Source organism: Saccoglossus kowalevskii, chromosome 17 (genome assembly GCF_978046115.1).
Source record: "Saccoglossus kowalevskii chromosome 17, keSacKowa6.1, whole genome shotgun sequence".
Classification (NCBI taxonomy): Eukaryota; Metazoa; Hemichordata; class Enteropneusta; family Harrimaniidae; genus Saccoglossus; species Saccoglossus kowalevskii.
In genome coordinates, this window is record NC_140657.1 from 31071363 (window position 1) to 31096378 (window position 25016).

At 38.4% G+C, this 25016-nt stretch overlaps 2 protein-coding genes across 2 annotated transcripts; one reads left to right on the plus strand and one right to left on the minus strand.

The window, feature by feature from the left end:
- Positions 1-77: 77 nt before the first annotated feature.
- Positions 78-4240, minus strand: LOC100376224 (alpha-galactosidase MYORG-like). The gene is made up of 2 exons (XM_002737571.3): positions 2390-4240; positions 78-757 (listed from the first exon to the last, which is right to left on the minus strand). The coding sequence occupies exons 1-2, from the start codon at positions 4134-4136 to the stop codon at positions 477-479; spliced, it is 2028 nt and encodes a 675-aa protein (XP_002737617.1). The 5' UTR covers positions 4137-4240; the 3' UTR covers positions 78-476.
- Positions 4241-5337: 1097 nt separating this feature from the next.
- LOC100376071 (alpha-galactosidase MYORG-like) lies at positions 5338-9952 on the plus strand. The gene is made up of 2 exons (XM_085492327.1): positions 5338-7338; positions 9074-9952. The coding sequence occupies exons 1-2, from the start codon at positions 5559-5561 to the stop codon at positions 9352-9354; spliced, it is 2061 nt and encodes a 686-aa protein (XP_085348453.1). The 5' UTR covers positions 5338-5558; the 3' UTR covers positions 9355-9952.
- Positions 9953-25016: the final 15064 nt, after the last annotated feature.

The following is a 25016-nucleotide window of genomic DNA, read 5'->3' on the forward strand; positions in this document are numbered from 1 at the left end:
CTGTGCTACTATAGGACCCAGTGATATAAACATGAATACAAATATTATTATATTAAGACAAAGAATATATCAATATATGTATTTGAAAAAATTGTTTATATTCATCGATTACACTTGGTACATTGTCACACTCTGTTTAGATTATAGATAAAACAGAAGCACCACCTAAATTCAGGTTGAGTTCCTGAACCCAGAGGATGCACGATTACATATTGTAGGAAACACGTTGCTCAACTCATGTCGATGTTTGATTTGAATATAGATATTCAAATAAATGTTCCTCATACCTGCTACAACGTTCCTTGCATCATATCCAAAGTTATTGTAGCTATGATTTAAATTGTGAAAGATATAATACAATACTCTTCAATTCAAATTGTTCAATTTTACTCAATAATTCAGAAAATCCGAAAAGATACATACACATTTAGTATCAAAATATACTAGATGAAATTATTTACTGCTCAACTAAACAATTAAATACTGTTACCAGGTTCATGAACCCTGGAAAACGTAGCAATTTGGTCAAGTTCAACTTTGTAATCGCGTAACCACTTTCCACCATCAACACCACTTTCAAAAATACCAAGATCATCTTTCCATTTCCCAGGTGGAAGATATATATCTCGTACCCGGGCTCCCTTCTCTAGAACTGGAGCAACCAGGAGGTCATCTCCGATAAGAAATTCAGAGTCGATAGTTAAGGCGGTTTCGTCGGTGGGGGCGATCCACCACACTGGACGTATAAGAGGATCTCCTGTAAAATAGACATGTGACGGGTTTAGTATAATGTAATCATACTAGCGTGTATATGTAAACGCCACAGTTGTGATCGTCGACATCATGTAAACGCACGAGGCCGAAGGCCGATTGTGTTTTAAATTATAAGATGTTGGCAACGACTGTGGCAATAGCTGTAACTATTGATATTTTTCTCCGATTTTTATTTTAATAGAACATTTCCCGTGTCAATATGTAACGGCTATCGCCGAAATGTTAACACTGAAAGCATAGCATATACTCTATATAACCGATGTCGTACATTAAATCACTTAGGGGAAAGGGTCGCGTTCAAGGGTGCCCCTCAGAGATTACGGTACATGATGACAACTTACCGGGGAACCTGGGAAAATGTCGAATACATCGCCTTCTTGAAAGGCTACGTGTCTCTATGATGGTCTCCAACTGATGATTTTGTGTGTCATTTCCCACAATGATACACGGTCCCCATCACAAGACCGATTACAACGAAATGGCATCTACTTGACCCTTAGTTTGCGCATCGCATTTTATGTGACATTTGCCTTGTCAATTTGCCAAGGCAATTGTGGCCACCTTTATGTTCAAAATCACAGCTATTGCCGCTTTAACAGCCAAAGACACACGATGACAAGTTGCGATTAACAATTAACACCAAGAAAGACGAAAACGATAACATTGAAAGATTTAGTGAGCAATGCTCAATGTGCGCTGAAAAAAGGTTAATTTACATACATAAATTACGTAAATACGACAGTACGCTCCGTCGTTCGCTCATTGATAATTCAAAGCTGGCCACGTGAGTTTAAAAGTACCATTCTAAACTTGTGTTTTCCAGAGGTTCGTGTTTGAATCTAACTATTTATTCATATTTCTCTATATCGAGGAAGAAATCTGTCTCAATCGAAAAACTGTAAGTCGCAATTTAAGCATTGCAAACCATAGACGTTACGATAGTCTATAAGCAAATTAAATGTGTGAATTTACTAAGAGTTATCCGACAGATGCGAGGACGTTTAAGGATATACACTAATTAACTGTGTGATGCGGTGAATTTAGATTTCCGACTTTTCGTTTTTCGAGAAACTGTGGAATATAGAACTTTTACAACAAACTACAATAAGGTATGTTTTAGACTTGGTATCGTAACACGACTTGGCTGATCTCAAGAAAGGGTTCCCGATTATGCTAATATAAACATATCTGTTTTAATAGTATGTAGAAAGTTACACTCTCCGTCTTCATGGTGGGAAAGCAACCCCTGTGTGAATTTGTCTGACAATCCAGTAAAGGCAGACGCTTTTAACAAAGACTGTCCGATTTACTGTTTTGAAAGAGAAACCGGCTCCAGAAAAAACAAACAAAAAAAGGTAGGTTTTGGGAAAAAGAAGGCATGGTTAGAACAATAATATGACAGGAATAAACGAATGGCTTGAATAAAGAACCACATGGCTTGGAGTCACGTCGTATGATTATTATAAATTTACATGCAATACAATGGTATGAACACCCTCTTCTGATTTACACAATTTATCAAGGCCAACTGTTGATGGCGCTAGTTCCACAGTGACATTTGGTAGTAGGGGCAGCAGATTTATTCCTCATGACTGTACTGAAATTTGCATATTACCTGTCTGTGTCGCTTCTTTGGCAAGTCTTATCATAAGTGGGGTGACAATTTCTTCGTGTACTTTCACCATCTTTAGCCCAATGAGAACAACCTCGTTATCGTATTGCCATGGTGATATGGAGAACTGCATCGCGGACATGTAAGCGGTAAGTTGCATCCATCTAATGTAAAGTTCTCGATCCGGCATGATGACGTCATTAGAGAAGTCCTCCCCGTACGCATTGCCTCCAATCATGTCCGGGAGGATGAACGGGTAACCTAGCAACCCCATCATGAGTGCCGTTGGTATCATGGTTTTCAAGCCGTTATCATAACCCCATTTCGAAAATTTGTCGAACATCCGGACAAATATGGGCCTGCTTTGCGTTTGCTGTCCTGCTCGAACCTCGATTTGATCGCCTAGGCTCGCCGCCGTTTTTACGTAATTTGTAGTGTACTGTCCCGGATGTAGCAACGGAGTTTGCGTAATGCAGGACGGTGGAAGAAAGTTTATTTCTCCGGCATCGAACTTGTACGAACTGAGTCTGACGTCATGACGTAATTCTCTCAGTCTGTCTACGTACCACTGGATGGCGTTATGGTTGGTAACATCGAGAAGGGCGCCCTCACCCTGCCACCACTTTATCAACGCCGGTTTTTTTCCAGACGCATCTTTGACCCAGTATCCTTTCCGTGATCCCACTTCGTATGCTTTGGAGTCAACATTGGCGAATGGAGTCACCCAGGCAGTTACCCTAAAACCCAGTTGTTGTAACGTAGAAACCATCAAAGCGGCTTTTGGAAATTTGTTTGTGTCGAATTCCATATCTCCATAAGTTGTCGACCATTTATCGTCTATTTCAAGCTGGCTATTGGAAAATCCATGTTTTCGAATTTCGCGGGCGTAGTTGACAACGATCGTCTGGTTTATATTCATCTTATAACGTGCCCACGTGGACCACACGGGGGATCGGAACATGCGCTCATCGGGTATGTCGTATGGCTTATCGAAATATTGTCCTGCCATAAACTGGTGAACTTTCTTGACATTATCACTGATACAAACTCGATAACGTAGTGATTCATCTTTGTCAGCTGAGTTCTGGTACGGCGGGACTGATCCGTCTGATTTGAGACATAGCATGTCATCGTTATCGTTGTTAATACTGACATGCAAAGGAATCTGATAGTCAAGATGGACTCCAACACCTTGGCTATTCACCCAGTAACGCTCTAGAATTGAACCAAACTTGGACGTACTTTTATCATCAAGACCAACGTCGCTCGATAAATAAGGTTGCATCGGTATCTTGGCTTCAATTGGCCAACGCTGATCAAAGAACCCACTACCACCGTACCAATGAGCTTCTTTGAGGTCAATACAGTTCACAAGCGATGCGCCAGGGAGGACAGCCTGGTATTCAATATCATAACATTCTGCTAGGTCGTGTATTTTTTTATTCCATGTCACTAAAACGTCGTCGAACAGTTCACAATGTTCGTGCGAGCTCAAGCTGTTGGCATCGCATTGCGATGACCTGAATTCGGCCGATGAACTTTTCAAACGAATGTAAACGACCTCCCTTTGGTCGGCGTTTGTGATAATAATCGACCGTTCGCCGTAATCGATCCGTAGACTCCCACCGATATAACCACCATATTTTGGTCTTGTTTTGTTTGGTAGTTCGTCAGATGAACAACAATAATACCACACAACAAAGGCAAACAAGGCGATGCTCAGTGATACCACGGTCATTCGGTTTGCCATGCTTGCATATCGATCTGCCAATGTAAAAAAAGTTCTACGGCACACAGGTCACGGTATACATAACGTCCGATTGACGAAAATGTCAAAAAGGAGACCGATTACACGCCGGTATTCTAATTCATGAACTATGAACTTTGCCCCGTGTCACGTGATTGTGGTACACCCAGGTTCAACGGCGTGGAACACAGTTGTCATGGTTACTAGCATAGCATTTATTTATTTACATTTATTTATTTAAATCGTGATTGGAACACCAAATCACCAGTACTGGTAGAACCATTCAGCTGAGCATTGGGACTAGCATTTCGGTTTTGGGTCACACCATTATTAAGAGGGTGTATTAAAATAAATTTAAACCTGAATCTAATTTAAACACGTCTTTCATCTCATAATGCATTTGTACAAACTATCGACTTTTTTTTTACCAAATATGTCATATTGGGTAGACATAATATTACGGACTTCCTGCCCGATTGCTTTGACAATTGGTGTGTTTGTTTATTTGGTGATGATACCTTAAATCATTTAATTTTAGTGAAATAAATTATATTGTTGACTTTTGAAAATGACCAGCTGGTTAATTGCACTGAAATCTGCAAATCAACAAATATGACATATTGACATTTTTTCGCGAAGTTTATGTTGTGTTTACCTTGTGTTACCTTATGTTGCCTTGGCATGTACACAAACACAATACGTGTAAGAGATCTGACTACATGTGTCTGGCACACTATCGAGTATAATTTTTTTAATAAATTGATTTGTCAATAATAAATAAATAAATAAATAAATAAATAAATAAATAAATAAATAAATAAATAAATAAATAAACAAATAAATAAACATTTTATGAAAGGAACTTGTGCTGTTATTTACGCGCGGATTTAGGGGGAGCCTCCCCTTCAGCCCACAAACAAAATTGACAAATCAATTGACAAACCCAGCCCACCGGAGGTTCGCAGACGTGGCCTTTGGCTTCGTCAATGGGAGCGCACCCCCCTTACCGAATTTCTGGATCTGACAGTGTTATTATTTCGATATTTTCTAATGCAGAACTGTACTTTTCTCAAATTACCTGAAGCTAGGCACTCCCTGACAAAATGGAATGACACGCCCCTTACATCCCTTAGTCTGTCTAGCCTCGTATCAAATCTCGCGAGAAAATGATGAAAAGAAAGTTCATGTCAAATAGGTCAAGAAGCCAGACAATTTCCGGGATTGTTATGTGCCGTGGAGTGAGATCAACAAGGGGACAACGAACAGGCGATTGACAAAGCAAGATAGAGTCTATGAGCGAAGCTAGCAGACGTGATTTAATATGATTTCCTGACCAGAATCTTTCATCGTACCGGCGCCTAGCACGAGTTTACACTGCAGTTGTGCTTAACCGGTCAGAACCGTTTCCGGTACATACAATGCGTGATGGGTCCTGCAGGGAATTTCAATCTGGTGAAGGTTATATTAAGCATTTTATTTATGTTTACGCTGAGTATATTAATATGGTATTTGCTGCCTTGTTCAGTCCTCACTCAGTACGGGGTTCCCCGAACTGCCACCATCGATAGTGATAAGGGCATACAGACATTGATAGTCGGTAATCTAATTCTGGATGGGGGCCAATTTGTGATTAAGAATCGCTCTCATTACGACAGGCTACGAGTCTCATACGGTGTTGGTGAAGATTTTATCGATGGTTTTAAGGAATGTAGCGTGCCTTCCCGTGTGTCGGACGATATTGTTGACACTGTTTGCGTTGAAATCCCAAACAAGATAAAGTTGACAGTAACTCATTCGCGTTATGATTTGATAGATTGTTACGATATCGAATGGACATCATTGTCGTGTGGTGTTATACCAATGGATTGTATGCACATGTCCAATTCACACTGGTACGGTGGGTCGGCTAATGTGTATCAGCAATGGCCCATTGAACGCCTTCACATGTCAATGCAACCGTACGTCACACTACGCGATGCTTCCGTTCTGGAAAGGTATTGGCTGAATAGTCGTGGCGTAGGTATCAAAGTGGACGACTTTATCCCGCTGCATGTCAGTATGAACAACGATGATATGATGTTGTGTTTAAAATCTGAATACGACTCGATTGTTTACTCCGATCAAGGATGGCCCTTTTTAAAACTAAGTTACCAAGTTTGTCTCGGCAATGACGTAAAAACAACACACCAGTTTATGTCGAGGAGACATTTTGATTTACCCAAGGGCATGCCGAATGAGGATTTACTCCGGTACCCAATCTGGACCACTTGGCCAACGTATGCAGGGGAAATAAATGAAAGTAGTATATTGGAATTCGCAGATAATATAGATACAAACTGGTTTTCTAAGGGGCAATTTGAAATAGACAGTTTCTGGTCAAATGAATATGGCGACTTCGAATTTTCGCCTGATAAGTTCCCCAATCCCCGGGGAATGGTAGATCATCTCCATAGTATGGGGTTCTTAGTGAGTGTCTGGATAAGCCCATTCGCCAGCATAGATTCCTATGCATTCAGAGAGGGGTTGGAAAAAAAATACTGGATTTTGGATAGAAAATCTCAAACGCCAGCACTTGTGAAATGGCCGAATTCGGCTTTTAATAACATCGGAGGACTTCTTGACGTCACAAACCCTGACGCTGTGGATTGGTTTCTGGGAAGACTGGAAAAATTACGTCATGATATTGGAATTGATACCTTTAAGTGTAAAGGCGGAGAAGTATATTACCTTCCTAACAGTTATACAAACAGTCATCCGTTGCGAAGTCCAAATGAATACAGTACAAAATACGTGGAAATGGTGGCCAGGCTAGGGGACAGGATCGATGTCAACCTTGCTTCTAAAACTCACAAGTTATCGGTATTAGTTCGAACGTTCAATAAAAATCCCTACCGGAATTATAATAATGGAATCAAAAGTATTATACCAACTGCACTGACGACGGGAATTCTTGGTTATCCATTTGTTTTACTGGATATGGTAGGTGGGGACGCTTGGGAGCAAGGCGATCTTGACGGTGATCCTGACAGGGAACTTTTCATTCGCTGGGTGCAACTGAGTGCTTACCTACCCGTCATGAAATTCTCTGTATGTCCATGGGAATTCAACTCGGCGGTTATTGACATAACTCGGAAAATGGTCGAAATTCACGAACAAGTTGTGACACCTATTATTTTGAGAGCAGCGCATGATGCAATTAAATCTGGTAAGATTATACATCCACCACTGACCCTGGCTGTTTCGTAATATCACACACAATGTTTTTAGTTTGGTCTAAATGTAAAATAAACAATGTCGATGTGAAAAAAGAACAATTATTTATTTTTCCTAACTAAAGTGTTAAAAACATAAAATAAAATAGATAGAATTGTTTTATTATATATAGGACAGTTCTAATTAAAAACATGATTTTCACGGCAGCTGGATATCGGAAAACGTTATTTCTCCAAATACAAGGAACGAATTGTAAAGACATCCAGGCACAATATATGTCAATATACATATATATTTTTGAATATATCAAAAAATTAGAATTTGTAATTATGACCAATTTTCATGAAGACCTAGTCTAATTCAACCATTTTTGTTTGAACATATGGTGAGTTAATTTCCATGTGTTGAATTAATCAACTATATAGTTCAGGCTGAAAGTTATCGCCAGTTGTCCATTTATGCAAGAAGATATGTTTTTAAATGTCCGTGTAAAATAATATCAAGGCTCGGTTAATAAACGATATCGTTACTATATTTGATAGAGTTAGCAACTAGGATCATATGACGTAACATCTGTTAGCTAGATTATGACTAAGACGTCGCTATTGTTGATTAACAGACTATTTTTGGATCGAGGTCTGGCAAGAGTCCGAGGCGAGAGGTATGGCAAGAGCCCGAGGCGAGCAATGTTATACTGTGAATTTGCGAGTTTTGGGTGTTTTTTGCATCGCGAGTTGTGTTGTCACATCGTACGTGTATTACGTAACTCTTTTTTTTTAGAGAAGGTCCGAGACCTGTATAAATCGCACCTGATATTTATCTAATGCCACACCCGTGTCTGAGTCAATAACATGTAGAATTCCATCTTAGCTCAGCTTGGCCAAGGCCATGTTGTTTATGTTCCCGGGATTGTGAGGTCATGTTGTTATGCTCCCGGGAATACTAGTTTATGTTGTTTATGCCCCGGCAATGCAAGGTCACTATGTTTATGTTCCTGTGAGTGCAAGACCATGTTGTTTATGTTCCGGGGAATATAAGATCATGCTGTTTATGTTCCAATGAATACAAGGTCATGTTATGTATGACCCAGGGGATGCAAGACCATGTTGTTTATGACCCGGGGATGCAAGGCTATGTTGTTCATGTTCCCAGGAATGCATAGTCATGTTGTTTTTATGACCCGAGGATGCAAGGTCGCGTCGTTTATGCTCTGGGAATGTTGTTTATGCTATCGGGAGTAGGAGGTCATGTTGTTATGTTCCCAGAAATACAAGATCATGTTATTTATGTTACTGGGAATGTAAGTTCATGTTGTTTATGACCCGAGGATGCAAGGTCACGTTGTTTATGTTCCCGGGAGTGCGAGATCATGGTGTTTATGTTACTGGGAATGCAAACTAATGTTGTTTATGACCCGGGAGCACGAGGTCATGTTGTTTATGTTCCAGGGAATACAAGGTTATGTTGTTTATGCCCCGGCAATGCAAGGTCACGTTGTTTATTTTCCGGAAGTGTAAGATCATGCTGTTTATGTTCCGGGGAAAGCGAGGTCATGTTGTTTTTGCCTCGGTAATGCAAGGTCATGTACTTTATGTCCAGGAAAGCAAGATCATTTTGTGTTTTAAACAAAAGTGCAAAATATGGTGAAAGGTGACAACAAGGGTTCACAACATGTTCACAACACTACGTTCTCTGCTGACACTAACTGTATATTAATCTCGTTCTAGGTACGCCCATAATCCGACCCCTTTGGTGGATTGCACCAGACGAATCAGCAGCCTTAGAATCCAGCACTCAGTTTCTTATAGGGGATGAATTAATGGTTGCCCCAATACTTGATAAAGGGGCAAGGTCACGTGACATATACCTGCCAACAGGGAAATGGATTGACAATTTACGTGGTAACATTCTTCATGGCCCCAGTTGGTTGAAAGACTACCAAATCGAACTGGACGAAATATCAACTTTTACGATTAAGAGAACTCCAACATTTTTCACTTTTGTTTGATGGCACACTTGATCTCAGAACCTCAATTTCTAAATCGATGAAGACCATCATTTTTCAAATAACTGTAATTTTATTGATAACAATATTGACTTTATGGAATTTAATGGGGCTTAGGCTGCGTTTTAATCCATGTAATACAAAATTTGTTGTACCAAGTGAGTAAACACATGGTGATATAGCATTTAACATAGTGTTTAGTATAGCGATAATAACATTCATATATCGACAAAAATGAACAAACAAATAATGTTTCCTTCATTCTAGGTCCAGTTTGCACATAAATAGTATCGTCATAGTAATATTTCACCACAGTCTGCTCATTTGGTGCCACATGTTTTTAAAAAGTATTGACACAATTGTCAGAAAACACGGTTAATTCTACTTAAATCAATACTAACTTATGCAAATAGTTATTCAAATAAGCATTACATACCGTTGGGGCCTTGCACGAGTTCAGTAATGTCTAGTTCAGAGATTAACATTTCGCAATCGTGATAATTTCAATCACAATTTATATGAACTTTTGATTATTATGTAATTATAATGTAATCAGTCGGATGTACTGAAAATAAAAAAATAATATTATATTATATTATAATATAGCTGATGACGTCAAACGGTTACACCCCTCCCATTTCACAATTCGTAGTGTGTATCAAGTATTTATAGGATACGAATATATGCAACTATGTGATACATGGTTAAGTCACGTGAATAACGAGACTGTCACAAAATTGGACGACAAACATACAATACTATTACAAAAGCGTAATTATGTAAAAGAATGAGTCAGTACACCAACCATTTCCAACTGTTTGGCTAGTGTCCGTATTTACAGAGCGTGTCCTGTTGACTAGGTCGATAGCATTCTTCTTTTCTGTTTAGGGTGTTTACATAATACAATTTTTCCACTTGTCTGCGTTCTGAGATGTCATTAACCTGAAATGCGTTCGCTTGGCACGCGCACGAATCTCACGCGGAATGCAGTCTTCGTTTCCATAAAACCATTTTCTAAAAATAGTTATTTCATACTCTTTGTATGAAAGCTCATTGGGGACATTTTGTAAACGGAAAAAAAAATAATAAGTCGAGATCTCGAGATAATAAGTCGAGATCTCGAGATAGTAAGTCGAGATCTCGAGATAATAAGTCGAGATCTCGAGATAATAAGTCGAGATCTCGAGATAGTAAGTCGAGATCTCGAGATAATAAGTCGAGATCTCGAGATAATAAGTCGAGATCTCGAGATAGTAAGTCGAGATCTCGAGATGATTTACAGTGCAGACGACATCTATGACCGAGGATCTCCACCATTGAAAGAGGCTAACCTTGTTCGGTCTTGTTTGTAATGTAAGTAACAGTTTGCTCTATTTTGCGAGTATGTCCAGCAAGTTTCTTGGCAGGCACTCAGTATGCATAACTAACTGCCAAGACCGTGTTTAATGTCACGCAAACACGTGTACACGTGTTTCATTTATTGAATGATCGGGCGGAGGTAATTAAAACTTGCATGCAGTGAACGCAATGCATACGTTTCGATGGGGAGATAAGTATATACCCACAAGCGTAAAATGGTTGTCGCGATTCGCAGGTTTCGCCAATTGCGGTGCACCAACATATGGAATATGACCGAGATTCCCGTGTGCAAAGCCTATCCCTATCTGTATGTCTATTTCACCAGTATTTCAAGAACCACTGGACGGATTTCGATGAAACTTGATACATTGATGCCCTGGGACAGTGCGCAGACCTGATTAGTTCGGGGTATGCCCACTGCGCAAATCTTTGCATAAAAATTATCTAATTTGTATAATAATTGGTCAACTTTTGGCTTTCCGCAGGTGGTGGTGGTGGTGGTGGTGGTGGTGGTGGGGGGGGGGGGTTAGCACGAGAGGGCGCAGTCCGATCTGGATGAAACGTTTCGAAATCAGTCGTCTGTAGGCCACCGTCGAAGCAACAACGTCCTTTTTACGATTTCTTTACAGAATAATCCTCAACAAAACTTAGAAACATTTCATAGAAAAATACAGGCTCTAAAAGTATGTCTATTGCAATACAATTCAACCGACAGCCAGTTTGGCGCCACAATATCTTGCTGGAGCCCGAGTTCTACGCGTGATTTTATTGCGTTCAAAATTGTTCCATTTCAAACTACGCATGCACAGACATTGCGGTTTCTCAAAATTCATACTAATTAAATTGTCACTGACAAAAGTCACTGAAAACATTTTGAGGAATTTCGAGCAATATTACTAGAGTGAAATATAAACGTGCTTCTGCATTCTCCATGAATTTCGTAATTTGCTATGATCAGGGTAAAGAAAAAAACTGTGGTTACTTTCAACATTTTGCTCGAGTCTGATCAAAACCGTGTCTCCAAAAACACCTTTACATCAGTTTTTCGATTATTTTTTTCAGCTCGTAACAATAGAATCAGTCAATTTAAACTATCATGTATGCTATCGGGAAGCATTTTACCGAAAAGACGATTTTTTCATTGCTCATGAGTATTAATTTATGCAAATGAGACAATTATTACGACCAATCGTGTCATGCACCCCTCCCTCTCCTGGCTTTCCGTTTATATCTCAAGTACTAATCTTCAAATTTCTATGAAACTTGCTAATACATGGATGTCACAGAGCAATGCACATACCTCATAGATTTTGGGTTAGTATCTTAAATACATGTACCTAATTTGCATACTTAATGTTTTATTTTTAATTTATATATAAATTAATTAACAACAGAACATAATTACATAACACATGTGGTAAATATGTCTGTACGATATAAATCGTCCATTAATCTGAACTGTCCTTATACGTTTAATACCAGCGATTTTGCCATATTTTTGGACACACTTTTCCAACTAGATTGTAGATTATTTCTATATATTTGTATTCATTTTCCCTAATGTTAATAACATTTACACCTCATTGATGTAGCAAAGCATATTTGTAACATAAGCGAAATACACTTCCACACACCATCACCACATTAACCAGTCGAATGAAAAAATACTTGAATATTTATTTTAGATAAAAAATGGCTGACGATCTGTATGAATACTTGTCTCGAAGAGGTTTGTCTTCTGACGTCATTGAAAAAATGGAAAGAGAGAAGGTAAGACGTCAAATATTGACCAAAATCAATCAAATGGTTTCATTATTTCAACATATTATTGTAGACTCTATTCCATCATCGTAAAATATTATGCCGACTGAATTTATATAATAATAATAATAATATCTTTTTATTTCGTACTGTGGTCATTGGCCTTATGTACAGATACAAATAAATACATAATAAATTAGATTGGAACGATCGCAGCAATATATACAAATATTGACATTTCTTGTTATTTTTTATAGCTGAATGCATTGAGTCAATGGTGAGAGGAAACTACCATATTTAATAGTTACATTTTGTTTTCTATGGTATTCTTTCAGATTGACCCAACAGTTATCCTTCTTATGGATGACGAAATGTTGTCTAAATATATCTCTTCTTACGGTGATATAATTGCAGTGGTGGATTTATGCCGAAGGTTTGTACAGACTGCTCCAAAATCGGAAAGCAGAAAGCATGCTCTACTGAACAAAATCAGGAGAAAATTTAAATTACGCAAAGCAAGACAGACAAGTCAGGATTCTTCATTGGAAAGCGATGACGACAACAACATCTCTGAGTGCCCAACAAGAAGGTTTGGAAACAACAATGCCGCTAAATCTAAACGAAAGGTTGAAATAGGATGGCTTCATTATGACTCCTCCTTGAATGCCTACAAGCAGATCCGCTCAAGAAAAGTAGGTGGCACAAGATGTGTGCCTGTACGGAAATCCAGTCGAAAAGACGAAATGATACAAATTGGTAAATCCTTGTTTTTTCCCAATGGTGTGTCCAACAAAGGAAGTGTGGAAGAGTTTGAGTTTGATCTCAAAGACATGCAAGGCAATACAGTAGATGATCATAGTACTGTTGGGGACCTGTATAGTACGACTGGATTTAGAATGTTACGTTTATATCTCGCAACAAAGATGAAGTTGTCAGAGGAGGGAGCTGAGCACGTTACAGAACCCCAAGCCCTAACAGATGAACCAACAACAACATCTGAGGCAAGTGGTTCTAATTGTGATCATGTTAACAACGAGCTACAAACCATGTATGCTACGTCTGGTGATCTATTGTCAGGAACTACAGATGAAATAGAAGCAAGCGGCGATATCATTGTTGATGCTGATTACAGTATAGAAGACGCCGTATTTGTGTCAGCAGAACAAGAGTATGACTCAGACACTGTACAATTTGGCAGAAATGTAGTTTATACTGGAAATAATATGGATGAAACCCTTCCCTACAATATTGATTCAGACAACAACTCACCTAATCATGATGACCTTGAGGTACGACGACCAGCAAGCACTAGACTACTATTGATTCACATTGATTGAGTAATGTGATGAAAGAAATGATAGACAGCTTTTTCAACTCAAGCATTCTCGATGATAATATCAATGTAAAATTAATCTTGCCGAATGGAGATGTTGAACTTGCCTGTGGTGATGGAGTAACTCGAGATTGTTTTACTAGCTTTTGGGCCGAGTTCTATGAAAGATCTACAGTTGGCAACATATATCGTGTTCCATTCTTACGACATGATTACTCTCGCGAGAAATGGGAGAACATTGCAAAGATAATTTGGAAGGGCTGGCAAGAAATCAGGTATTTTCCAATAAGTCTTGCAAAGTCATTCATGAATGAAGTCCTGTTCGGAGATGCCCATAGAACTGAGGACACATCTAATTTACAAGATGACTATTGCCTTTTCGTCTCAGAAACAGAGCGTGATATATTTCAAAGAGCTCTTAATGATTACAGTACAGTAGACGAGGAAGAGCTTATCGAAAAAGTCTTGACTGCCATGCTTGTCGTAAATCCCCAACAGCAGAAAGCTTTCCAGATATACTGCATGAGATTGCGCACAAGGAAATGATCCAGGAGCCGATGTTTGTTATTGATTCATGGAGAATGATTTTAAAACCACTTGCGACAGATATTGGCATCAAGAATCTTGACAACATATACAAAGAAAGAAAACCATGTGTAAGAAAAGTGATTAAGTTAATAGAGTGTCCCAGTGTAATGAGCATGGAAGAGAAAGTAGTTCACAACCATCTGCAGCGATATGTGAGAGAAATGGATGTGAAGATTCTTGAGAGGTTTCTCCGTTTTTGTACAGGATCGGACTTAATGCCTTCAGAACCATTAAAATTGGTCTTTGTACAGCTGGAAGGATTAGGCCGACGTCATGTGGCAATACACTTGAGCTTCCGATATCATATTCTAACTATCCAGAATTTCGGGCCGAGTTCAATTCCGTTCTACAGAGTGGAATATGGGCAATGGATATCGTTTGAATAATAATCGTTCATTGTTATCACTAAGAAGTGTTTTGGTTGTTTGCAATATATTGCACAGTTTAATGATTTTTGAAAAGAATATGTTGTTTGCATTTGTATTCCTAATTATTCGATTGATATTTTATTCATTTTAAAACAATTTGTTGTTCACTAGACGTTGATAATTCGTTGTTTGCTAAAATGATTGTTTGGTTCGTTATATGACATTTTGCTTCAATGGAATTCAATGGTGTTATGTTCTAACCTTTTGTTGTCAATGTTAAATATTTCAAACTGCTATGTCTTCTATTACAAGAGTATTAGTTGTTTTTATGTTGTACACATTAACTATTATAGTTGTATTTTAATACTCTCTTGGAGATCATTTAGATTGATATATTAAATGATGATGTTAATAAAGTGTTTGTTACAAGACCTGTATATTGTTTATTCATTTTATTACTTGTACTGTTCATTTATAACTAGAAAGTTCAATCATTATTTAAACGATAAACCCTATTTATGATAAAATTATTTAAAAAAAAAAATTAAAATATGTATTGCCTTGAAGCAGAAATATGGGCGTAAACGCTAAATAAGATAAGTTCTCGATGATTTCATATATCTTCATGGTATGATGGTTGCTCGTTTCATTGATCAACATTCTGTCAGTGCATCCTGTGCTTTAAGTTCGTATTACTGTGAGTACTATAATATATTTAAACAATAATAATGAACGACCAGCCAACCCATAATGGGCAAAAGCTCAATTTGTGCGACATATATGTGCCAGGTGTGAGTCGAGTACATATATAGAGCACCAAGTGTACTTGAGTTTTGTAGTGTTGTCAATACTAGTGGTTTTGCTGCCACCAACAAGCGGAAAACTTGGATACAAATCCCCGGGGGGGGGGGTCACTCTATATGCCGTTACTACCCCATGTGCGTTCCAAATTTAGCGGGAAAGGGTGGTGTTTTTCACCTTCACAGGCACTGGCCCGTGAATCTGCATAATTAAAATGTCTTTCTGGAAGTTGTTTTCACAATCTCATATGACAAAAACTAAGAAAGGAACTAATCTATCAAATTTTATTGTACATGTATTTAAATCATTTACATTGCGAGTGTACGAAGAACTAATGTGTGGTGTGGAGTAGCTTTGTAGTGATCGCCCGAGCGAACATCACACCGTGATTGGTACGCCGTTCATCTCTCTGTACTCGCGCTCTGTGGACATACCCCCACTTCGTTTATCGCATTTGCTTGGACAAATCACTCCGGGCTAACTTTAGTTCATCGACACGATCGGGCCACCCAGTCAGGAGGCCACGACAACGACAACGGCATCAGTCGCGGCATCTAGAAGCGCGCATTCTAGATGGAACATGGCGACCGAACATGCTTTAGCGTACAGAGCAGATGATGATGCCCTCACACAATTGTCAGATTTAGATATTGAAATCCGTTGTTATTGGCAATGGACATTTTATTTGATGATGATTTTAGTATGAATTACTTGTTATCTAACAATTACGCTTCTTTTTAAATAGTTTTTTTCTTATTTGGTTTCGAAAACAACATTGTATTCATATCCACGATACGGGGCCTTGATGCTCAATAATGGGATATAACAATAATCTGCTGCAATGACGTCATAAAATCCACTGGTATTGATAATGCTATAATATAATATCGTATATTTTAAAGTAAGTGTCTAGCAAGACATAGTGTACAGAGATACACATTCATCATCTAAATAGTTTACGGCTGAATATCATTTTCTAGAAGAGGGTTTTAGGGTGCAACTTTGTCCCTTATTTCATGGGCCAAGTGGTCCAAGTATTGTAACTTTATTGAATTATCACATGAATATCCCAGAGAGAATACGATTCATTCATTAATTCACATTAATATGAATAATTCCCGGTTCCCGACCGACGAGATGTAATTCTATTTGCGCATGCGTAACCACCGGGCAACGGGTGAGGGTAGGGCAGAAATAAAAAGTCAAAAAGAACAATAGTCTTGCAAACCTGAAAGAAGTTAGTGGTATATTCAAAACAAAACAGTGTATAAAAGATAGCGGTGTGAGCATGGGTGAGTAATAAAAGGGGAAGCTAGATGAACTATATAATGCTGCTGAGTAAAGTGAATTACCAGTCGAAAAAACATGACTTTTTGGAATAAATAAAAAGGACCTAGACATTGTTTTTTTAACTCCCAAATTGCCCCCAAATGTATTACGCTATAGCCAAACATAATTTGAGTGTTCGTTTTTCATGCTTATGCAGAATAGTGTGCAAAATGTGTGAGGCGGATAAGAATTGATTGAAAGATAATGGCACTTTTATTTGAGAGGATTGTATTCGCTGCGAGTTGGAAACACGTATGAGCGTTTGAAATATTCGAAATTTATCCTACCTTCCGGTTTGTTGACCTCGGATCACGCAATAGGCGTAAACGCACAAACGATAAACGTTTAAACGCAATCAATCAATTCGAGAATCGGGAATACCTGGTTGCAATGGTCATTGCACCATTAACATTTAGTAAAATTATCATTTATATCATCATATTTCTACACTGATTTCTACATTTTCCTACCTTGAAGCAACAAGACACATATTGGTGTCTCAAATGAATAACAGTGCAATATCATATTTGGAGTGTAGTGTAATTGTCACAAAAGGCCCCGACTGTGCTTGGAACATAAATAGTTATGTTATTTACCCCGTGCATACTAGTATGTTAAGAACTTTTTCGGAAAAAAACACACAACTAAGTCGAGTACCATGTTGATGGTTTTGAACGTGATGTCTAGTCCCGATAGAAAATTAATTCGCCAGTAACAGTGACTCAGAATGTGTCCATGACTGTCAGAATAATATTTTTTGTTGCAGAGGCATGTTTGTAACGTGTGTATACTTACAAAGAAGTCATTGAAGAAAACTGGCAAATTTGTAACGTGGCAGTGGAACTTAACTTGGTACTGGTAAATGTATTGCAAGGTGTATGTTGTAATAGAAACATACCCTAGTTCAAGCAACAAGTTGCAGTTGCTATGCCAGTCACATGGTCTTTTAATATTAATTCCATTTTGAGATTTAGAAACACACCATGTATACTCAGTAAGTTTACAACAAACCAGCAGGTTCGCTATGCCAATAACTGTCAACTTATTACGATTCAAATTCAAATATCTCTACAAAACCTAACCCAGCAACGCTGGTGATTGTTGATGATGACATAAGATGTGTGGACCAATCATATTGTCGATTGGGTGGCACATGGGGGTGAGCCTAAAAAAATATCGAACGGCTTTATCTCAGGGAAACTGAGATTTATGAGCTAATTGTATTGCATACAGAATATCTTTTTATTAACAGATAACATAATAAACATGTTTGAAACAATCGAAAGTGAGTCATACATGGGAGTCTCAATTCTAGCTAAATAATGTCAGACATGAAAGAAAAATAATTCAATAACCCTTTATAGTAAGTTGTCGTAGAATTGAATATATAGTGTCATCGGTCCGTTTTGGGAATATTTAAAATACAAATGACTTGAAATGACAATAATGTTTATTTCGTAACTCAATGAAAGAATATAATGGGTTGTAGAATCCAATAAAACTCTAAATCAGTATACAAGTCTATATATGTACAAATCAGTTTTCATGTATATAGTTTCGAAGTACAATGTATAAATCAACTGCCGCATATGAGTCAGAAGGAAAAGAAATGCTATTTTCTAACATATGCATACAGCATAACTCGAACAGTTCTTCATCACACGGATATGGCCCTTTGCTCACAGATTCGTCTTTGCATACTTCAATGACATCTTGTGTGACAGACTGTAGAAAGTTACAGCTTCCGTAAATTTCTGGAACTGAGAACATAATACAGGGGCGACCAGTAGGACTAATTGCGTTTCGCGAACGACTGAGTCTGTGGCAGTTCCATTCCAAAACAATATTATCCAGTTCGTCCTGTTAAAAAGAGTAACATTATTATTGGGCCTACTTAAGAAGGTTTAGGAAACATTACACACATGCATTTTTGTAATAGATTCATATTGGTGATGCAAGTGACGTCCCTCGACGTTTTTCGTTGTTCCTGTATAGATACACATGTATGATAAAGTTTGCATGCAAATATTGTATTTTTTCACAATCATACCTGAATCATTCTCATGAAACAGAATCGGACGAGATCTTTGTCCAGAGTATCACCAGTAAAACAGCCATAATTTTTCAAGCCCTTAAACAAATCCATCCAAAATTGGCCACATTGCGTTCGGAATATTCCCCACCATCTTTCAGTTCGTTGGTTCATTTGACTTGTTCCGTAGTAGAAGCAGTTTTGATCAGTTCTCATAAATCTTTGCATTTCTTCAACATGACCGTTTTCAGTGTCCATGTCCGCTCTAATTTTAGCTGGCGTACCACCTAAAAGTTCAACAGCACTCATAAAGTATCCTGCTACTATTCTAGGATTGCTGTTTGTATGATACGCTTCGGCCCATAAGACATTTCTCGAGTAGCCGTCAATGCATCCATTAACGCAAATTCCGTATGGCGAAAGTTTGTCGTACGAGTCTAGGTGCCACATAAAGTTTGGTCCGGGTGATCCGTACTTTCGGCGAAGAAGACAATGGCGTTTTCTTGCTTGTACGCCTTGTGGGTCAATGATCTTTAACAGAAGACGAACGCTTTCTCTGCTCACTATTAAACCTTCCTGGATGCATTTCAAATGCATCCATCTATAGCCATGGCATCTTCCAGAACCCTCCACTTGGCTTCTTATAAATAAAATCACATCGTTAATATCTGACTGGTGTTTTCTTCTGTATAACCCGTTTTGCTTCAGGAGTCGTTTCAAATGTCTCATACTCATAACAAATCCATGGTTGTGCGCCAATGAAGCCAAGATTTCTGTGTAGCTGAATCCCAATCTGAAGTACAAGTTGATTGCTTCGTTTCTATTCATTCTCAGAGAAATCTATAGTTAATATCGAAAAATTCATTGGCAATTGTGAAAGCATATGACAATAATAAGGCAATTGATAAATCACCGGAAAACGTGTTCAGAAAAATGTTCAGCACAACCTTGGTCAACCATAGCAGTCATTCGAGTTTAAACTTATCACGGTGTTTCAATGTGTACGCACTTAAAAATCCTGATACAAATAGGTGGTATTTAAATCTTTAACAGCCCCCAACAGAAATAAACATCTATTCACTCCTCACCGAGTGACACTCTGCTTCGTCATATTACATACTATTGATTAATTTACCCAAATGAGTGGCGTGCTACGTGATGACAGTATCACCAACATTACGCATGTTTATGGAAAGCCATGACTGTTTTATCTTACTCATTTCCATTAGATGATAGGCATTCACCATTACATGATAGGCATTCGCCACAACGTCATAGGCATTCGCCACAAAGTGATAGGCATTTACCACAACGTGATAGGCATTCGCCTTTATATGATAGGCATTTGCCACAACGTGATAGGCATTTACCACAACGTGATAGGCATTCGCCACAACGTGATAGGCACTCGCCTTTATATGATAGGCATTCGCCACAATGTGATAGGCATTCGCCTTCTTATGATAGACATTCGTCACAACGTGATAGACATTTACCACAACGTGATAGACATTTACCACAACGTGATAGACATTTACCACAATTTGATAGGCATTTACCACAACGTGATAGGCATTTACCACAACGTGATAGGCATTCGCCATTACATGATAGGCATTCAACATGTTAGGCATTCACCATAACGTGATAGGCACACTGACTGCATTGTCTCTTTCTAATCTATTGCGCATGCGCGTTTATATTTTTCCTTTTTGCCGCGAGGTTCAGTTTTTGATTGTGATCGACTCAGGATTGTGATAACAACATGGATGAAATTTTAACTGAACTGTCATTGGGAACATTGGTTCAAGACTTCAGAGAAGAAAGAATCGAACCTTCACTTGTATATACCATGACGGATGCGCAGTTAATGCGACTTGGTGTGTCTCGGCTCGGTGGTCTTATTCGTCTGAAGGAATCCTGTCTTCGATATGCCGAAAGCAAGAGCAACAGTTCTTCAACTTCTATTTCTACCGGTACTAGTTCTTCACGGGCCAGTGCTCCCGCTGGCGTAAATAGAATTCGGCATAAACGCGAATTTCTTCTTAATCCGCGACGATGGGTCCTACTAATTACTGCCCGATACTGCCCGGGGACTGCTCGGGGCGGAATGGGACTGCCCGAGGCGAAAATACTCACGTATACAGGTATATTAAAATAGCAAGGACCGTGAATGTCACTAACAACAAAGATAATAGTAGACAAGAGAACTGGTGATGGATGTGAACCATCACTGCCTCAGCACAACGACTGTTGTGTAATGCAAGGGAATGCAAAGGGAAGTGTATTATAGTGTTACCTCTGTGTAATTTACAATATATCTGAATTAACTTTCACTGTGAAGGACAATATGGGAGTTGACTTAAATGAATGGTAGAAGTAAGGCTGGTCAAATTTTGCGAAATAGTTGTTTCGACACATTGTGGGATATCGAAATATGGATGATAAACAGCAAGTGATATTTCCAGAGATATAGTTGGAATTGAAGCAAAGGAATGGCCTATTAATCCATGAAACATACTCACACATACCCGTACATATCATCTTGTTTTATTGTGTGTGGGGCAAAGCTCTCATGCACACAATCATAATAACTGGAAATGGTTTGTAGAAAACTGTTTCACAACTTGTCTCTTTATTTTGTTTCAGGCCGTGTTCAAAATGGCTACCCCCATATAAATTATAAATTACTACTTTGACATTATCACGCCCCCTCACATAACAAAGCAAATCGTCCAGATGAATCCAGACACGTGCCAGGCCAAGTAAAAGCATTCTATATCACCTAAGCAATATAGACTCACCCAGAGTAGACGCAACCACAAGTCGGTGCCAGCGAGATTCGAAAACCAATTGCTTAGTCAAAACCCAAGCAGTTAGGCTGCCCCAATACTTCTGAGACTTGCTTATAACGAAACCATGACATTTATAAAAGTCGCAGTGCTGAGATTCACTTCAAGTATACTTGAAAAATAATCTTACAATTGCATACGAGTCGTCAAAACATACAATTTGGTGACATTTGGGAATGATACCAAGATTTGACAATTCCATGAGAACATCGCGATGTTCTTTTAACACATGAAACGGATGTGCATATGTCAAATTTTGTATAGTTTCAAGCACCCGTATATATTTTGACAATAAAATCCTCATTCACATTGTACAAATACAAACAAGACATTAAACATGATTAAACCTTCCTGACAGTAGCATGTAAAGCTTGTATAAACCCAATGAAAAGTCCAGAGTCACATTGAATACTTCTAGCGAGTCATCCCTCTAAAAATGTCATTACTGTGGCCAATGACATTGAACTTTGCTCTTCCATAAAGCAGCAGTTTCCATCTTCAAATAATACAAATACCCGTGATACCCGCAAAGCATGTATATCGTTTCACAACGACTGTCCCAAGAGATTTTCGTCTTCTCAATTCCTCAAGATAAAGGTCTCAAGGTTGTTTTGTTTACGAGAAGGACTTGTCTTTTGGCAGCATTTCTTGTATTAATTTCCATTGCACAAAAAAGCAGCAAATACTGTTACTGAAGCACAGAATTTGCATGATTTATTTCCCTCGGCAATTCACGCAAATTGAAAATCAAGTCTTTTACCGCAACCATGGTTGTTGACACTTTGCAACCGCCTTGATGAATGTATTGTGACGTATTTTGACCCCCGGAATCTGACCTTGCATTTTGGCGAAATTTACTGCCTTTTCATACCAGTTCAATTTCCTTTCATTATTTCATCCAGATTCCGCGATATTTAATATTTAAAACCAACCTTTATTTCACAGTCACTCTAGTTTTCACTTTTCTAAAATTATTTTACTGATCAAAAGACTTTTCACTCCAATCATGCAATCTCCCATAGTACTTCCGCAGACACAGTGGCGAGCGCCAACATAACTACAAATAACTTCTCTCTCAGGAGCTGAGGAATTAGGCTTCGTACAATGGTACTTTAGCTTCGATCGCCCTGCAACTTCGACACGCTCTCTGTCACTCAAACGCCATTTCGGTTTCCCCTGGCGTGACCATTTATTGTGTGTGTGTGTGTGTGGGGGGGGGGGGGTCTAAGAGTTGTTATAGCAGTTGATATCGGGCATGAGTTCTGTTTATGAAACATACAACAAAATTTAACATTTTCTACACAGCATTTTATTTTATTTAAATCTGTAATTATTGCATCATGCATTATTCAATGGCAAAAAGCAAACCCGACACAAGCGAATTGGCGGCAAAAGAAAATAAAAAGTTAGTTTTATTCTGTTGAATCTAAAAATACATTTCTGGCATACAGCAAAATACAGCACTAAAAGGCAAAAAGCTTGAGGGAAAAAACAAAATAAACAAACCTAAAACAGAACTGTGACAAATCGATAAAGAGCACTTAAAAACAAACAAAACAAAACAAAGCGTGATACTAATACTAAACGATAGAAAAGCGAATTGGCATGACCACGAGAACAAAATGGGTCGGGTGAAAATAACCCGAACAGAAATGACTGGGCAAGAACAGCGTGCGATGTAAACAGTGCATGTAAACAGAACAAAGCAAGTTATTGTAATAATCATGCGCAGTGGAGAAATGAAACAAACGAACAAAGCTTATGCAAATGACAAGTATGCAAATGAATAATTAACAATTTTGAACTGCTTACAAAATACAACCATTAAAAGAAAGTTTGCATTTTTATAGTAGCTCAACACAATTTTAAAATATTTTTTTTTCTTGTACAGGTAATGGTTATGAGAAAAGTTGTTGAATAACTGGTTATTATTATACATCAGTCACCGTAACGCCATATGTTACAGCGTGCCGTAATTTTGCGGTATGTTACGGGGTATTTTCATACTACCATATTATGAAATGCGAATTCCAAATATGAAATGACTACGCGCGTAAACGTCTTCTAAAAATAAAAACAAACATGGCTGCCACCAGGATTTGACCGGACTCCACACAAAGAAGTTCGCTGATTCTGTTCTAAACTTTTTGGATTTCGGCATTCCCATGATGTATCCTTGGAAGGAAAAGATGTATAATTAGTAAGGTTATTACGAAGATACCCCAAAGTATGCACTCAGACAGTACACTGTCGCATCGACCGACGCTACCGTCGCTGCGCGTCGGTCGATACTTCCGCTGTACTGTCTTCGTGCATACTTTGAGGTATCTTCGTAATAACCTTATATTATGATCTAGTTGTTATTTTTGTAGTCTTTGTTCTTTTTCTCTGCCCAGGTTTTCTGGCAGTTTTGGGAGTTCTTGGTACCACAAGACGACCATCTGTCGAGACTACTTTCTTTTCGGGTGGTTGACGACCTTTCATGAATTTCCTGTATAATGTTTCTTTGTCCACTTCAGTTTGGGTCCAATATACGCGTTTATCTTTAAACTTTGACATCCAAAATGCAAGTTCATAATTTCCATGGCCATATAAAACCCGTCTACAATCTATCTGCTGCAGTTTCACTATTTTATACAACCTATCAATCAAATCAGACATCTTCATATTTTCCCAGTTTGTTCGCAGTTTTATATTGTGGTTCATGGATTCACACGAGTTATTTTTCCAATCGATCGGAATCCACTTGTTATTTTGGCGCGGATGAAAAACTCTAGAACGAATCTTTTGTGCAATTTTTACAAATTGTTGTTTAAACACAGGTAATGACAGTGTATATTGGTCCGTAAGTTCAATTACTCTGAGTTCAAATTCCTGTTCTGTGTCGCATGATGTCAATCCATTTTTGCCAAATATATCACTCAACACTTTCTTCTGTGTTTTCATATTTGCACCCACTTTGCGCGATAAATACCTCCGAGCATTTCCTTCTAAATGTCTAGTACAAAGTACCTGATTTGATTCAGGAAAACATTGTTTCACTGCTTTTGTTAGTGCCGCTTCTTCGTCCGATCCGGTAATAATATTCGAAAACTGTGTCGCGTTAATGTCGTCTGATAGCTTGCATTGAAGATGTAAAAAAAAATCGATGATATGTCGTATAAAGTCTGTCCCAGTGTAGGTAAATAGCAGCCAGCATAATTGGAGAATTATTTTCCTATTCCTGATTAGATTATTGTGAT